Source organism: Diadema antillarum, unplaced genomic scaffold (genome assembly GCF_040938485.1).
Source record: "Diadema antillarum isolate AM-2024a unplaced genomic scaffold, OU_Dant_1.0 seq00000094_RagTag, whole genome shotgun sequence".
Lineage (NCBI taxonomy): Eukaryota > Metazoa > Echinodermata > Echinoidea > Diadematoida > Diadematidae > Diadema > Diadema antillarum.
The window spans coordinates 238,712-256,873 of NW_027271183.1; the positions used below are offsets into that span (position 1 = coordinate 238,712).

General features: G+C 40.8%; 1 protein-coding gene across 1 annotated transcript; it reads left to right on the plus strand.

Moving 5' to 3' along the window:
• Window positions 1-236: 236 nt before the first annotated feature.
• LOC139726612 (kelch-like protein 20) lies at window positions 237-15,416 on the plus strand. The gene is made up of 9 exons (XM_071637601.1): window positions 237-339; window positions 5,899-6,441; window positions 7,195-7,353; window positions 7,967-8,177; window positions 8,864-9,047; window positions 9,822-9,965; window positions 11,704-11,837; window positions 12,574-12,782; window positions 13,834-15,416. The coding sequence occupies exons 2-9, from the start codon at window positions 5,911-5,913 to the stop codon at window positions 14,023-14,025; spliced, it is 1,764 nt and encodes a 587-aa protein (XP_071493702.1). The 5' UTR covers window positions 237-339; window positions 5,899-5,910; the 3' UTR covers window positions 14,026-15,416.
• Window positions 15,417-18,162: the final 2,746 nt, after the last annotated feature.

The following is an 18,162-nucleotide window of genomic DNA, read 5'->3' on the forward strand; positions in this document are numbered from 1 at the left end:
TCCGATGCGATATACGCTAGCTACTAGTAGTTAGCAAGCTGTGTAAAATGTGTGAAGCATGCATGCGAGCGCAATCGTACATGATCGTACAACCACGCGACTTTAGCTCACGACTATGCTATGGCTTCACGCGTGCAGCTAGCTAGCTCGTCGAGTTTCGATGCGATGTCGATTTGTTTCTGTACGTATCCGATCGCGAAAAAGGTTAATGCAGCACGCATGCGCAGTGAGCCAGAAAATTTGCTGTTCTTGTCCTCTTGTTCTGTTGCAGTCCGAAATATTGGTGAAAATGTATAAACTATTAGTTGTCTGACTTCAGAAGGACTGACGTTTGATATCGTAAGTATGATTTTTTACTTCTACCATATTTACATGTCATGTTAAAGTATTTTAAGAACATTTTATTGGCAAATAATCACATTAACTAATCGTATGGATATGAAGAGGAAACCAAGCCCATTTGAGTGGTCCCATGTGCTAATGATTGTGTTGGCTACGGACCCATTGATACAACAACAGGTCAACGAATCTCAGTTTGCCTTAACCATAACTGGGGTGGTGAGGTCTAGATTTTATACAGATGTAGGGCATACAGTACTTTATCCCACATCTGCTCTCGTAATTGCATAAACATCAATGCCGCTTTGCCTTTGTTGGCAAATGTTTTTTTCTTGAGAAAAGAAGGGCAGTTTTTTTTTACTCTTGTTAACCATTGTAATATATAGAGTAACTGCGGCAGTAAGCGGCCGTGCAGCCGTTCGCGGCAGGTACAACATACACGGTAATATACCGCTAAACACAGCATTGCACTGTTACATGCACACTACACATATACTAACACACTAGCAATCAACAAAAACCAACCAATATAGAATAGGCATGATCTCTGACGAAAGTGAAATTTTCTCACCTAAATGACAACATATCGCATCCAAAATAAAATTTTCGGTATAGCCATGTGTCCGCACCTCGTCAGGGGCCCGAATACCGTCACCCCGCTTAAAATCGTTTTGAGCGCACTGAACAAAAATGTATGCCCGGGACTGTGTTCTTTACGCTTGAAACTTGGCAGGACTACCACAACCAAGCAAATTGTGGTGAAAACCGAACAGTTTTTCGCGAAAATCTGACATTTTAAAGGGCTATACTGCCTATAGGAATACGTGTTATATGTCACCCACACGCATCTCTTACGTGTATGTCTATGGGACATCACGGTCACCCGCAAACGTCTTTTACGTGCTAAGTCTATGGGAGAGCGGGTGACGAGTTGCGGGCCCCTTCCTTAGCGCGCAACTTTTTCGCATCGTTCGCCTTTGACGACGATAGCTGCAAATTTTCAATATCGATCAGTGAACTTGTGATTCCATTGGAATTTTCAGCATTTTTCCTGTATGTGAGTTGGATGTCAAAGAATTTCAGTAGCGAAATGTGATTCAAATATGGGCAAACATTAACTATGACGAGGTGCGGGTCACCCAAGTATACTTCTTAAAGGACAAGTTCACCTTCATGTACATAAGGATTGAGAGAATGCAGCAATATTAGTAGAACACATCAGTGAAAGTTTGAGGAAAATTGGACAATCCGTTCAAAAGTTACGAATATTTTAAGTATCTGCGCAGTCACTGCTGGAAGAGAAGACTACTACAGTGTATGATGTCACATGCGTACAACTATATAAGGAAAATAAAAAGAGAATTTCATAAAACTTCACTTTTTGAATAAAGTGCACATTTCTTCGACTTACTACTGACGTATGTTAAGGGTAATATTATTTCCCCTGCCTTCAGAAAGAGAGAAGTCGAGTGTTCTTTTGAAATGCGAGAAAAATGGAAAAATGTTGAATTTTCATTATTCTTTCTTTATATCGTTGTACTCATGTGACATCACAAGCTATAGTAGTCTTTTCATCCAGCCGTGACTGAGCATAAACTTAAAAAATTCATAACTTTTTAACGGATTGTCCGATTTTACTCAAACTCTCACTGATGTGTTCTACTAATATTGCTGCATTCACTCAACCCACATGTCTATGAAGGTGAACTTGTCCTTTAACATAACAGTTAAGAAACAATGGTCCAAGAAACTGGATTTTTTGTCGTTTTCTCGATGTTCATGGATTTTGAAAACACATCCTCACGTAAAATAGAACTTTCGCGAGCCGATGTGGCCCGCCATTTTTTTCGGAAAGTGGATGTTACCATCGTAAAAAATGAGAAAAACACGAGAAAGACATCAACAACACCGCCAGAATTGCAATCTTGTTTGCGGCCAATGCATGTGCGCCCGCAATTTTCATGTGCTTTCGCAATGGGAATTGGCGCTTACGCAATGTTCGCGAGACATGTGAAGGTGTTCAGCTAAAGATCGCGGAGCACGCGCGTATTGCATAGGGATTGTACATCGTGCCGTAAGCAGAAATACTATGTCGCATATCGCCCTTATCGGCGAAAATTGTGCCGGGTTTTGCCCTGGTAAATCATGAAAACTGCGTTGGTCAATGGTAAATTTCTTTCGTGAAAACAATTGTGTTAATGAATAATCTTGTCTATGATGTATGAAATGGTTGAAAATACTTTGCCTGATTTGTTTACAAGTTGGAAAAACCCTTAACAATGCTTAAACTGCCGCAAACGGGATATTTTACTCCATACAATTCGACCTCGATTATCCGGCCTCCTTCTATCCGGAAATCTCTATTATCCGGACGCGTTCACGCAGTGAAGGACTTTTTTTTTCATCCAAAAATTGAGAGAAAAAACAGTGACTTTAAGTTTAAACTCAAATAAAATTTCTACAAAACTCACACGATTTACCTACAATATTCCCAACAGAACTAACATAAATTCACACCACATTATCATCGTAAAAGTAAGCAGTCATCATCACCGTTGCGGGGTACGCTACCTGCCTAACTGCCAGTGCACTGGGACGGCAGCTTGGACAGCAGCTATATACATTAACATTGTGTCTCCCATATCCGGCCAATTCGCTTATCCGGATGAGCGCCGGTCCCAACATGGCTGGATAATCGAGGTCGAACTGTAGTTGGACACATGTTGATGTTTATTTTTTTTTACATAACTTTATATGTTATGCACATGTTTGGTTATTTCATCTCCCAGGGGTATGAGCCTCTTGATGAACGTGCGCTTTACGTGTATTGTGCGCTGATTGCGATACTGTACTTTAAATGTTTACCTGTTTTACCTGCTCATCTCTGGTGATCTCCTGTGTGCTGTGTGCGACATGCTTGTGTTGCGTGTAGGTATGTACATGTATCAGTTTGTGTGTGCACGCATTCTAAATTGCTCATGCTGAATGCACTGGCACAGCAAGATACAAACGTAGATGGCTTTGTGTGTAACGAAAGTAAAAAAGCAAGTTACCCATTTTTCGAAGGCCTAAATTGCAGAAGCAAAATAGCATGCATGATTCGAACGCCTGCGCTGCCATCATTGTTTGACCCCATATGTCTATGCTTCGAAATCGCGACGTACTGCCGTGCGCCACCGATGAATGGGTTAGTGCGCCGCCCATGAATGGATTAGTGCGCGTGCCACGTGCGGACGAAACGCTGTGCTAGCAATTCAACGCATACACGTCGCGGTCGAACCATGTCGAATATCGCAAATTCTGGCACGGTGGCATGCAAAATATAGATAGCGGGTAAACGCACAAGTTATCTCAGAAACTGCTGCCACCATCATTGTCGGTGTACACGCTGTACAGATTCAATGCAGATAAGCGGACTAGTAACTTCGAAACTTGGAATGAAACAAGTATATGTGTTGCTATGCAACTTTACTTACCAGTTACTTACCCGTTGAACTGCGTATGCGAGCTCACCTGGAAGGGTCGCGACAGTGATTTCTGGGGTCCGACGATGTGGCCCACTGTTGTGCTCTTCGGAACAAGTGTGGAGGTAGTTGCATAGTTTGAATTTCGCACTTGATTTGGGCCATTTTTTATTCATGAATTTCAGGGAATTTATATTCGTAAGAGTGGTCTATTCATGGAAACGGTCGAATCAAGGGTAACATGCTTTATATTGAGTCTGCATGGAAGTCATCCCGTTGTCCATTTTCTGCCTTTTTTTCTCTCCTTACCTTCTCCTAATTCTCTGCTTTCCTAAGTACGCCATAGTATCTTGTGTTTGTAATACTAGTTAACTGATGATTTGCCAGTGTTAAAGACAACTCACCTGAGCAGACCATTCCATCTTCTGATTCCCTTCTCCCTGGCCCCTCTCATCTTGTACTTGGCTCACCCTGCTCTTTCCCCTTTTCCCACCCTTGCACTGATCACACGAATGATGAAAAAAAATGCAAACACCAAACCACTTCCTAACGGCAAATATGTGTCCACTTGCAAACAACAGCAAATATGTGTCTCTTGTAAGGTGAAGCAAAATGTTAAAAGATAATGATATGAAAAACAACATTGATAGCTAGGGGGAAACTTGACACCCATGCATGCCGACAGGCAAAGCCACAGGGCATAGGAATTTGCGCACACGTGTAAATTGCATGGATTTATAGGGGTTGGGAACAGGGTGTTAAAGTAATTGAAGCAGACTCATTTGTTTTCTGCTTGTAACAGACACCATGATTCCTTCATCAAATGTAAACTACATGTATTGTGTTCAACCGAGCAAGAAACACACACACAAGGCATGCCTTTTGCACATTGGCACACACACTGACACACACACACACACACAGCTGGTATAAAACTATGGATTACACAGAATGTGGATCGTTGTGGCACAGTGACTTAATACGATACAGGGTATTAGAGAAACCAGAACTGTTACAAATTATGTTAACGAAACAAAGTAAAATGAAATTAATGCTTTCAAAATACATGCAAAAATTGTTTCCATACTTACAGATGTGTGCGTCAAGACTTTGACTTTGGTATGCTTCAATTTACCAAGGATGTCCCTCGTATTTGTGACTGAGATGTGCATCACTTTCATTGTTTTGTCGGTCAAAAAAATTAACTGAGGGGTGCTTAAAAAACCACATATATGGTCATCCAAAAGAATGACCATGACGCACCCATGTCCGCAGATAGTAGGATGGGGCTTTACGTTGACAGGTGCATTATGCCTAATGCAGCCTAACAACTTTAATTTTTTAAAAAAAGGCAGTGTATGTCAGTCTGGGAAACTGTCTTTTGAGGGAGCTCCTGTTCATATGGATCCCTCCTCCTCATGAGCACCCCTGGAGTGCTCATGAGGCCCCCTGTTCACTTCTAATTCATGAATGTCACATCTGACATGTAAATTGTCACAAGTTTGCACGAGATTTTTTGTTACTCACACATGTCCACTCTTGATGATGAAAAGAGAAAATTCTGTCTGTGCTTCTTGACAAAAATTGAGTTTTAATCAACTCATGTGCAGCAACCCACCGAAACATGGGCGCCAGCATGTTTCGCTCAATGCAGGGCTGCCATATCTATCGGCCTGATTCCAATTTTGGGGGCTTTTTTTTGCAGCTCTCACCTCTCCATGCACGATTCAGCCCCATGAAGGTGAAGTCTGACATCATTTTACAAATATTCATAGAGAGAAAAATAAAATCAGAACTAACCTGATCTTGTACATATATTCCAAATTACTATTCCACAATGAAACTGTTGAAAGAGTATGTGGGTACTCAAATTTGTCAGGAAACTAATCACTTTGTAGGTATTACGGGTGCACTTTCTTCATGAATTGTGCCGTCCACTAGCCTTTTGCCGCTTTTCCTGCAATCGTCCTAGATGTACAATGTATAGGAAAACATCTATACATAGCCTGTAGAGGCACAATGCTCTCACTTTTCTCCAAAGAAAGAAGAGAAAACAACAAAACCAAGAATGTTACTCATTTCTTTTCCTGTGCAGACTTCAGGTTCCATGAATGTAATCATGGCAGGAGCACAGCAAGTATTTGAGACGCAGCCCCAGCAGTCCAAGTTTGTCTACGTGTCGGACCGACACCCGAAGGACACCCTGGAGATGACGAACATACTGCGGAAACAGCGCGAACTCTGCGACGTTGTGATCAACGTCAACGACATGAAGATTTATGCCCACCGGATAATTCTCTCAGCTTGCAGCCCGTACTTTCGTGCAATGTTCACGGGGGAACTGGCCGAGAGCAGGCAGACGGAGGTGACAATAAGGGACATTGACGAGCGTGCCATGGAGGCACTCGTGGACTTTGCGTACACGTCCACCGTGACAGTGGAGGAGAGCAATGTACAGACTCTATTGCCGGCCGCATGCCTCCTGCAGCTGTCCGAGATCCAGGAGGCGTGCTGCGAATTTCTGAAGCGCCAACTCGATCCATCCAACTGTCTCGGCATCAGGGCCTTTGCCGACACGCATGCCTGCCGAGATCTGCTCAGGGTTGCAGACAAGTTCACCCAGCACAAATTTCTCCAGGTGCGTATGAATGTTATTCCCCTCTGCACGTAATATAGTGAACATGAAGTTTACAATGCGAAGTAGATTGTACTGAAAAACAGTGTGAAATAAATGGTAAACATTAGCACCTGATTGTTTGTCAGATCAAAGTATTTACCAGTGTTGAAGCACATGTTGACAATGAGGAATAGTTTCCAAATTATCAAAATGAGAGGTAATAAGACAGACATGTTTTTATCTAAAATAAACTTCAATCTTCTCATCTTGGTCAATATGATAGGTTTCTAGTAAGTGTCTGACAAATGCAGTGAAGAGTAGATTGCTGTATCTACAGTTGTCCTCTTTACACTTCAGTTTGCTATTCACACATGACAACACATTCCTAACAGTCCAATATACATCATGCCAAGTACAGGATATTGGTGTCTTTCACTGTCACCTTTGTAGATAAGCACCATACTTTAAAGGTCGAAACTGATCACAAGATGTTTCAGCTGTTGATACAAGGGGCCCGTTGCATAAAAGTTCAAATTATGGTAACTTTGCCATCCAGTGGTAACTACCATTGTAACAATACTCAACAGCCAATCAAAATCAAGAATTCCATGGAAGTTACCATTGGATGGCAAAGTTACCATAATTGTAACTTTTATGCAACGGGCCCCAGATATTGTGCCAACTTTTGTGACCAGACTCAGCAAAGGATTTGAAATTGACAGCATGTGCAATGTACATTTTATTATCATTTTCTTTTTCCTGCATGGCACGAAGGTGATGGAGAGTGAGGAGTTCATGCTCCTGCCAGTCAACCAACTCATGGAGATCATCTCCAGCGACGAGCTCAACGTCCACAGCGAGGAGCAAGTGTACAACGCCATCATCTCCTGGGTCAAGTACAGCATCCCAGACAGGAGGGCGCACCTAGCAGAGGTCTGTTTGTTTGTTTGTTTGTTTGTTTGTTTAATTGATTAAGCCACAGTAAGAGCTTGCAATTAGCAGGAGACTTTTTACAGTGAAATTTTTTTTTTTGAAGATTTTTAAAGATTTATTTAATATTTTTACAAGAATAAAAGAAAGTAACAGAAGTTAGACACAAAAGTGTAAAACATCAAAACTTTGGAGAACAAACAAATTTTCAGGATAAATATAAAAACAATAGATAAAATGAAACGTCAAAGTTATATGATGTTAGTAGATTGACAATTGTGTATTACAGACAAATATTATTTTTTACTTCATGAGGGAGATGTGTGGCTTATCCGGGTTTCATGTTCTTGGTAAACGTTTGCATATTGGCAGTCAAATGTTCCAAGGTAGGTTACGGAATAGCTTTGAAGAGAAGTATTCACTACATAGATATAGGTACACAGTTACATTTTGTTCAAGATTTTGAGCAAGGCAATTTGACTTTAGGTGCTACAAAGACTAACAAGATTGCTGGAAATATTTGAAACTACTTTGTTTTCTCAACTTGGCATAAATTCAAACTCTCAATCTTCAAATTGCTTATTATTATCATCATCAAATTAACCCATCTCTCCAGGTGTTACAACATGTAAGACTGCCGCTCCTCAACCCCAAATTTCTGGTGGGTACGGTCAGCTCGGACCTGCTGATCCGCAGCGACGAGGCCTGCAGAGACCTGGTGGATGAGGCCAAGAACTACCTACTCCTTCCCCAGGAGAGACCTCTCATGCAGGGCCCCAGGACAAGGCCACGCAAGCCGATACGATGTGGAGAGGTGCTCTTCGCAGGTACTACAATTTAGTCCTTTAATACTTTGATGAGTCTTAGTTTGAAGATGTTGAAATATATTGTTATCAGCCTATATTTTAGACATATGATTTGAATTTGAAGATGTCAAATGTATTGTAATGAACCTATTTTTAGACATATGAAAATTTGTATATAATGCACCTTCATGATAAAGATTACTCCCAACAGGTAATAAACTTACCAACCTTTGACAGACATAGCAACAATAAATGAATCCATCTGGAGAGAGAGAAGATAATTTTTGTCAGTGCAAATGTAAACACTTTGATGGAGACTGTATTGAATAAGAACAAATCTGTTTATTCCTTTATTCCCATCCCCCTACCCCCTCCCCCCCCCCCCCCCAAAAAAAAGAGGGAAAATAATAGTTTGAGAAACGAATAACCCAAGATCAGAATGTTTGATCTTGAAAAGATAAGTGTGGTGCTGTTCAACTTTATTGTGGCAGCCAGAGTTATGTATTCAGACAGGACATCAAACTCAAGTTATACTTCTGTACCTTCCGGATAATGCTTTACTAATCATGTGCTATTGTTGTCAGATGAATGATACGATGGCTTACTTTGCTAGCTAAACCCGTTTAATGTAGAGGACACTGCATGTGTGACTAGTCATTCAAAGCATCCCTTTGCATGTTTCTTGTTTTATTTTTTGTGTTTTCCAGTTGGCGGCTGGTGTAGCGGTGATGCCATTTCCAGCGTGGAGAGATTCGACCCCCAGAGCGGCGAGTGGCGTATGGTGGCGCCGATGTGCAAGAGGCGCTGCGGTGTGGGAATCGCCGTGCTCGACGACCTTCTGTATGCCGTGGGTGGACATGACGGTGCATCCTACCTCAACAGCATAGAGAGGTACAGTAAATGATGCAATATCTTCTTTATGAGAGAATGTTCCCCTCTGTAGGCAAGCTTCAACCACTGTCTAAAGATTGCAAATCAAATCATATTTGGCTTGCTGAAGCTTATGTCAATTTACACCCATGAGAACTATTAGTGTTTCGTCCATTTTCTTCCAATATCTGTCAAGGCTTAGGCATTGCCCAGTTATTCCAAATTGAGATAAATGAAATTTGAATGTTAAATCGTATTCAACAGTGGCCAATAGATGATGAAGAATTGTGATGATTTAGTCACTGTATGCATCATCTGTAACTCTTCATTAACTCCACTTCTTTCCATTCAAACTATACAGCAGTCAGGTGCAAATAGGAGCTGCAAAAGTCATCATTCCTGTGTAGCATGTACTTATGTGCATTACACACTCAACTCAAGAGGGACTTCAATCTGTCCATCTGCTTTGCTCTCTGAATTTGTGATTTCAAGTCCGATTGTCGTTCAGTTCCGTGAATGCAGACTTTTTTGAATTCATTATTTTGTGTCCACCCAAATTGTTTGTATTGCTTTGGTATCATTTTGTTTACCAGCATAGTTTCCTTTGCCTGGGACTGTGCCTACAGTGAAACAAGTGTTCTAGTTAAGTCTGCAACCCATATATTTCACGAACCTTTGTGAAGTCGATATATTGAAACCCACTCAGACCTACCATTGTTGGGAGGAAAATGATAGCTGTAACAAAGCAGCAAGAAACACAAATTATCAGGGAGTGCCCTTTCTCGTTCAATACAGGTATGATCCCCAGACTAACCAGTGGAGTAGCGACGTCGCCCCCACCAGCACGTGTCGAACCAGTGTAGGCGTGGCGGTGCTGGATGGGTACATGTATGCCGTGGGAGGCCAGGATGGGGTGTCCTGTCTCAACATTGTGGAGAGGTGAGAGGGTGTGCATAGGTTTGTGGGAGGGGGTAGCAAGCAGCTGGTGTGTCTTAATACAGTACTCTCCGCGTAATCGGGTATCGCTTAAACGGGTACTCCCTTTAATTGGGTAGTGAATTCAAAATCAGTTCCAATGCACATAAAAATTACCTGATAATCAGGTTGCCTCTCTGCATAAACGGGTAAATAATTGTCTTCTAATCTTATTTCTACCCACATGTTATCGCAGATATAACACTAAGAAATCATGAATGTCAATTTTTCCACGGCTAATTGCATTCTCTGCTTAATTTGCAAAGAAGACTCATCATTCGGGGAGTGATTAAACATGAAAACACACGTACAAGTACCGACTTGACACACGGAAACGAACATTACACGTGTAACTGACACTCACAATTGCATAGACAGACAAGAGTTGAACACACTTGCGCTCATCCCGTGCTCCGCAGCGACATTCACAATGCAATAACTTTGCAACGAGAATCAGGCCGTGCACCAGCTCCTAATTCCCCGGTCACTTCTCGAAAAGTAACCCGACGTTCTACGTGACTAGTGCACGCAAAGAGACGTGTTCATTTCAGAAAACGCCTGCATGTTAGCGAAGAGCCTACAGTCAAACGACAAAGTTTTCTGAAGACATATTTGTCCATAAAATGAGTGTAAATTATTGTTCGTGACTGAGCAAGTGTAAGTTATGTATGATGTGCCGTTTAGGCATACAGTGTAGGTGTTTGGTGCAGTGTAAAATACATGTTCACACACATTGTGTAAATTATTGTTCGTGACTGAGCAAGTGTAAGTTATGTATGATGTGCCGTTTAGGCATACAGTGTAGGTGTTTGGTGCAGTGTAAAATACATGTTCACACACATTGTGTGTGTCTATTGTGAGTGAGACGTGTTCTTCTGTTAATCGGGTATCCGCTTAATCGGGTAAGAAACGCTCTGCTCGAGCCTACCCGATTATGCGGAGAGTACTGTACTGGTGTTGGGGGGAGGGGAGGGGTCATTATCATAATGCTGAGTAGATATCAGTCGCTGCAAGAATATATAAGGCTGAGAGGGCTATCACAGATAAAGCAGAGATGATGAGAAAACTTAATGGGAAACTCTAGAGTCTGTGTTCATGTTGACTTTGATAAAAGGAGTGAATTCAAGCAAACAATTGTTAAAGCTTGATCAGAAGTAGACAAAAAAAAGTTATGTAATTTCTGCTGGTTCTGAAATTTTTCTCACATTTCTCACATTTCTCACATTTGCATATTGAGATAAGACAGTGAGGTCATCACCATACAATTTTGCCGGATGTGTCAGTGCACTGTCAGAATGTGAGTGCTTTCTCACATATGGATTCTTTTAGTGAGAATATGAAAAAATTGTTATGACACCAAATACTATTTTGTGCTTAGAAATTGAAGAATGTACCATAATTTCATCAATTACATAGGAAGCAGAAAAGGTATTGACACGACTGACATGAAATAAACATAATGCATGCTAGTCTACATGTATATCTCATGAATATGCATCATGTATTTAGATCTTGCCTTGTTTTTTAATTGGTAAAAAAACTGACACAACCATTGTCATGATGCTTTACAAGAAATATCAAAGTGTGAGATTCATGAAGGATACAAAAGATGTGGCCATTATAGCCTGATAAACTGTCAAATTGTGCATAAGATGCAAGTTTGTGTTTTTTTGTTTTTTGTTGTTATTTCTTGTGTTTATAGATATGAGCCCCATGCAAACAGGTGGACTCGGGTGGCTTCCATGAGCACCCGGAGGCTGGGTGTGGCGGTAGCAGTCCTAGGGGGCTTCCTGTATGCAGTAGGGGGGTCAGACGGCACCTCCCCTCTCAACACAGGTAAGGGGCAAATTCTCTTCCTCGCATGCACCAGATGTAGGGTGGAGCTGTCCACTTTAAAGTGCAATACCACTTTGAAGCGAAGTAGAATGTGATTTCAAATAGAAGTCCATGTTTAATCTTGCTGTAGATGAAAATCTTAATGAAGGTGCAAATGTGGAAAAGTGTGACCGCACATAACCTAGTGGATTGATGTTAGCATTGGAAATGGAAGATTTTGGCTGCATTAAGAATTCAACCCAGATATGGATGATAATAATAATTGTTTTCCATCATTCTGCAAGGTTTCTGGTAAATAGATTTCAGGCTGTGCACTCATGCTTTAGTATAAGTAGGCAGAGAACTTTTGAAAATGAATGTTGTGATAAGATAATATTTCTGAAAATTGAATCTTAGTTTTGTGGTAAGTTTCAAGATGTGCCATACATAAGTAGGAAGTGCACAGCTTCAAACTTCTATTATATTTGGAGGTGAGACGTAGTATCTTAAAAGATTACTGAAAAAGCACAGACAATGCCGGTGGATATAACAGGAAAAAGAAGACCAATGTTCATTTAGTAGAGAAAAAGAACCTCTGTAGATCTGTCATGAGCCCCTAGATGAAAGACATTACATTGAGGATCTGTTAGCTTCATAGTTGACAGAAACTTTGGGGTTTTTCGTAAATGGTAGCTAATGTTGAAGAGATCGAGTGCTTATTTCTCTTTGATTGTTAATTTTTTCTTCCAATAAAAAGTTGAAAAGTATGACCCCCGCACCAACAAGTGGACGCCCGTGGCGCCGATGGGCACCAAACGGAAGCACCTCGGGTGTGCGGTCTACAACGACATGCTGTACGCGGTGGGCGGGCGTGACGAACAGACAGAGCTGAGTAGCGCCGAGCGCTACGACCCCCTCACCAACACATGGAAGCCGATCGTTGCGATGAACTCGAGAAGGAGCGGGGTGAGTTGAGTTTGGCATCATTTCTTGACATTGTGGGTGTCAGTCCTGATAAAAGGTGTCTCATTCTCTTTAATATGCAGAGAACTTTGTGTAATATGTTTCTGTGGTAATTTCTATCTCTCTGTCTGCCATATCTCTATGTCTGTGTATCTATCTATTTGTTTATATATCTATCCATCTAACACTATCTTTCTATTTTTCTGTCTCTCCATCTGTATGTCCATCTGTCTGTCTGTTTATCTGTTTTTTATGACCTGTCTGTTAATCAACTAGTATGTCGAATGTTGTAAGGATATCATGTGTGTGTGTGTGCATGTCTGTGCTTTATCTTGGGTTGGGTAGACTATTTCCATGAGAAATGGAATGTCACACAGTACATTTGATTCCTCTGTCAGACCTGTCCATACCGTAAGAATGTTCATCTCATTGTGATTGGCTCTTATTCAATGATTACTGTAATTAAATGGCTCCTGGAACAGCTTTTTTTCCAGTTCAGGATGGTTCAGTTTACAAGCCAGCCACTATTTTGCTAAAAATTTCTTTCCCTGTCTCATACAGTTTATCTTGAAAGATCAGACATTTCTGAGCAGGAACATTTTACTTTCAGATATTGATACAGAGTGGTTTTGTTTTTCTTATTCTTTTTATTGGCATAGATAAGTAATAATAATAATAATAACAATGACAACAACAACAACTAACAACAACAATAATAATGGAGTCTTTTAGTGCGCCATGTCTGTCACACAGTGGCACTCCTGGCACAGAAAGGTAAGACCTCCTCTCACATCGCTTCATTCAGGAAAAGACCACAATTGAAAGAAAGCACACAGTTACTGGAACAAAAAGTATTACTCAAAATGTGTAATTATGGCACATACTGAGACTATATCTTTGAATCATTTGACCAGATATACTGGAGGCAAGTCCTGAGCAAGTAAGAAATGACTATAATCTTCATCAGGTTTCCACACACAAAGAACATCTATGTCAGTACTATAAGAATGTTCATCTCATTTGAGCTGATATTACTTTCCTTGAACCTTCACAGGTCGGCCTTGCTGTGGTCAACGGTAGGCTCATGGCTGTGGGTGGTTTTGACGGAACGACGTACCTCAAGACGGTGGAGGTCTACGACCCGGACACGAAGTCGTGGCGCATGTGCGGCAGTATGAACTATCGGAGACTGGGTGGGGGTGTGGGCGTGGTCAAGCTCCCCCAGTCGGAATCAAATGTGTGGTAGCAGCGATGGTTCATCTCCCCCTCCCCCTCTTTTTCAGCCATGGAACCACCAGAAACCCAATCTTAAACTTGTGATTGCTACCACGGTAACTCCAATATTCCAGCAAAGCTCAACGTTTGCCCCATGATGCCATTGCGACTCGAGTGGTCTCATTACACTTTCTGATATTTAGCAGGTCAAGTTTGGTCTTGCGCATTGCTTTTGCCAGCTCTGTGCCCACCACGCCATGCCATAGCACGCATGAACAGTGCCCTCAAGGTAGCAGCAGCTCGCAGCACAAGCAAACAGAGCCTGCTTGTCTGTTGAAATGATCGTAAGGTGAAGCCAAGGAATGCTCTGCTTTCTGTGAGACTCGCCTCTGCAACTGCCCATGGCAGTGCTCAAGCTTCAAGCCCTTTGGACGTGCCACGAAAGTATATTGATGCGAGTGGCTTGAAACTCTGAGCTAGGATGAGATCGCCGTGCTTAACACATGGGAGCAACGAAGCTTAATGTACTTGTTATCCCTGTAACTCCCAGCCACTTAAATATGACACTGAGTATAAGAACTTTAAAGGAAGGATTGTGCTGGCCACAAAATATTCTTATCGTTCAAATGCATTGATCGTAAATTACATACAAACAGTAAGCACAGAAAGAAAGAGACAGATTAGAGACTCCATTCCCTGTTTTCGATTACGCCTCCTTCTAGGAAAGTGTACTGCACGCTTTCGTGGCGGAGAATTGTTCAATATGCTGACATTGTTGGAAGGGAACAGACTTTACAATTGCTAGTAGTCTGCATCACATAGACTACCCAACTGGAGCCATTATTTTGCACTACCACAGAACATAGCGTAAGACTGTAGAGTAGGACAAATATTTAAGATATATATTATTTATTTTTGTGCATGTGAAGATACTTGGTGCTCAATTAGTGGGGAAAGAAATTGAATATCACGGGCATATGGATGGTTTGACATGTACATAGAGCTTCACCAAAGTATGGTTATCTTTTTGGTAAAACCAAGGAAAACATTTGTAACCAATTCAATCTTCAATGTGCTCTGTAGCAGTTCGCAAGCAGCATGTCAGACATAAATTTGCATAATTTTAGTGTGTTTATGTTTTCGCAAGATATGATTTACCTCTATGGTTGTGGCTTTTGGAAGAGAAATTTTTGAGTAGTTATCATGACAACATACCAAATTTATTAACCTACATTCCACATTTTGGAAAGCAAAACTAAAGTTGCATGGCAGATTATCAACAAACACGGAAGCCCAGTTCAGAAAGGCTTTTGGCTTGTGTTTGACAGCGATTTGACAATAGAATGGACTGTGGGGATCTTCTGTGCGGCAAACTGAAATCCTATCCTACCAATGCAACTGTATAATAAATTTGATAGTGCCCATGTCAAATTATGGTGTGAAAGGGCCAATGAAAATTGTAAGGGGGGGGGGGGGGGGGAGGAGGTAAGAAGGCTACTGTATATATGTAAGTACCATGGAGATGAATTATCGTATTTCAGGAGAGCCACCTCTATCTGAGACATGCGCAGACAAAAATACAAGAAATTGTACATTACAATGGTTGTATATAGACAGACAGATGAGAAAAAAAATGATCCTATTTTATGTAACTGTTCATTGAATATTAATTGCAAGTGTACTGAATGGACGAGAGCTGGAAAGGTATTCGTTTGATCTAAGTCAGCTACAAGTCATATTTAAAGCTTGCAAGATTTAAAACAGTAAATGTGACGAATACCAGACCGTTGACAGATGGATATTTGCCAAATAGTTTTTATTTTTAATGATCGCTAGTGGACGTAAAACTAGAGAGCACACAGTATCAATTAATACATTATACATTTGCCTATGGACTCATACTTAATCAGGAATATTCATTTTTGTATTCCGATATAATCATTTCGAAAGATGTCTATGCTGTGTAGTGGTGCTTGGGATCTGATTAATCAGTATCATTAATTCCTTTGCAAATTTTTGGAACAATGGCTTTCTTTTCTTTGTACTGTGTGGAAGACATTCTGTCAAAGAGGAAATTTTCATGTGAAAAACTTTGTAATATTTGGCCGGGTAAGATGAATATCGCATGCTTTTAATTTTTGCAGATGATCACAACAATTTAGTGAGCACTTTAAACAGCTCACTGCTGCCACGGCAGTTATTAAAGGTCTTTGGCAGCACATACTGCAGTAAAAGATAACTGCAAATCAGACGCATTTGATATCTATGATTTCAAGATAGGTATATAGTTGGGGTACAACCGCTACATTGTATAGTAATTTCTTCACGTTCAGTAGCATTCGTGAGTGAATTTGCTGTCGTAAAATCAGATGTTTTACATTGTATGTCACAAAAACACATGGTATGGCGCTTGGGATTAGCCACAAAACTCTCATTTATATGGTAAGACTAAAATCCAATGAATGGACATTATATTTCCATTAGAATCGTTAGTTCAAAATTATTTGGGTTATTCACTTTCTATTTTTTCTTTTATATTGATTAATCACATTGTAAACATAATTTTTATTAATTTGTTTCCCAAAAATGTTGTGTGTCGTACATGTACACAGACATTCGTTTTTCTTCCATTACGTGTAGCACTCATATGTTTCTTTTAACATGGGATATCTTCATTTGTTATGAACAAAGTAAATGTTCAGTGATGTTGTTCAAATCAGTATCTGATCTCTTTTTGAGCATGGAGCCAGAAAGTAGCTATGTAAGGACCTGTAGGATCTTGTAACCATCTCATGATAATTATTAAGTGCTTTAATGAGCAAGCATTAGCTTGCCTCCATACTCCACTAGCTTGCTCTTGGCATAATGGAGGCATGTGTTTGCGTGGTGCTGTTAAAGGCACATAGCCCTGGTGGTTTAGTCAAATGCATACGCGAACGCATGGCGCAATTTTCCTACAGAGACCTATGCTATCGACTCCTCTTTAATGCTTACGCTGTGACCCATTTCCCCCAAGTCCAAAGAAGTCCGATCTACTGTTGTCAGTGGTCCGATCACAGTTCGGCTCATGATTTGGCTGATGATGACAGCTTGAGCGAACTTCTTCTGTGACGTCATACTAAGAAGCGCACACCATGGCATCACTACAGACTGCGTGACGCGCAAAAGACAACGAAAGCAACGTTACCTAGCAAGCAACACCTAGATCCTTTCTCCTGATGACAGCTCAACTTCGGCAATCTTCGTATCATCCTAATGGTGATCGGCAGTAGCACCCCAGCACCCACCGGGTCTATGTGCCTTTAATTCGATTGGCTCTGTTTGGAGCAGGAGCGCTCAAAGTAACTTGCATTGCTTCTGTTTGTTGTTTAATATTTTTTGTTTCGTTTTTTCATTAATGATGGGATAGTTGGCAAAAAAAAGAAGAAGAAAAAGAGTCTCTCAAGTTCACTCGCTTGGAAAGTATACACTGTTATAGAGATATATCTCTCCTCACTTGCAATGCAACATGATGAACAATTTTGGCAGCAGGACATGATACGACAGAGAGAAAAGACTTCACAAGATTTGTTCATTTTGAGAAAACTTTTCTCCCAACCACTGACATTGATTGTCACGACAGACTTTTGGTCGTCTGTCAACACATGTATGTATATGTTCTGAGCTTTTTCTCTATGTGCAATATATTTGGTGCATGTTAGGCTCCCTACCCCTCCATTGTATTTAAATTTTCCACTTGTATCATTATCCATTTCGTGTGTATTCACCCGTGCTTAGTGTGGAAATCGAAACATTGCGCTGTACTACGAATCTGTGTCGAATCAATTTCACTTGTCCAGCTGTGTGTTGGCATCTTCTGTCATTCATAGCTTTAGTGATGGCAGATGTGTCCTTTTATCTCAGCTATGGACAATCTGCTGAAGTACAGCTGTGGACAATCTCATGAAGAACAGCTTCTAGTTGTGGAGGCGTACCGATGTTAATTTACATTAAATTTTTACGCACAATCATGTACCGGTAAAAAAATTTGTTGGCAAGCAAATACGTTGCTGTAATTTGTAAAATTATCTTATCATCTATATTACATAAATAAACTTAACTCCAGTGGATGATTTGTAAAATGCTTGAATTCTTAACATATGAGGCATACAAGGATTTATTCCCAATA

Coding starts and splice junctions, on each gene's coding strand:
- LOC139726612 (XM_071637601.1), top strand. CDS start 5,911: ATGAATGTAATCATGGCAGGAGCACAGCAAGTATTTGAGACGCAGCCC. Junction 6,442..7,194: donor CCCAGCACAAATTTCTCCAG/GTGCGTATGAAT, acceptor CATGGCACGAAG/GTGATGGAGAGTGAGGAGTT. Junction 7,354..7,966: donor GGAGGGCGCACCTAGCAGAG/GTCTGTTTGTTT, acceptor CCATCTCTCCAG/GTGTTACAACATGTAAGACT.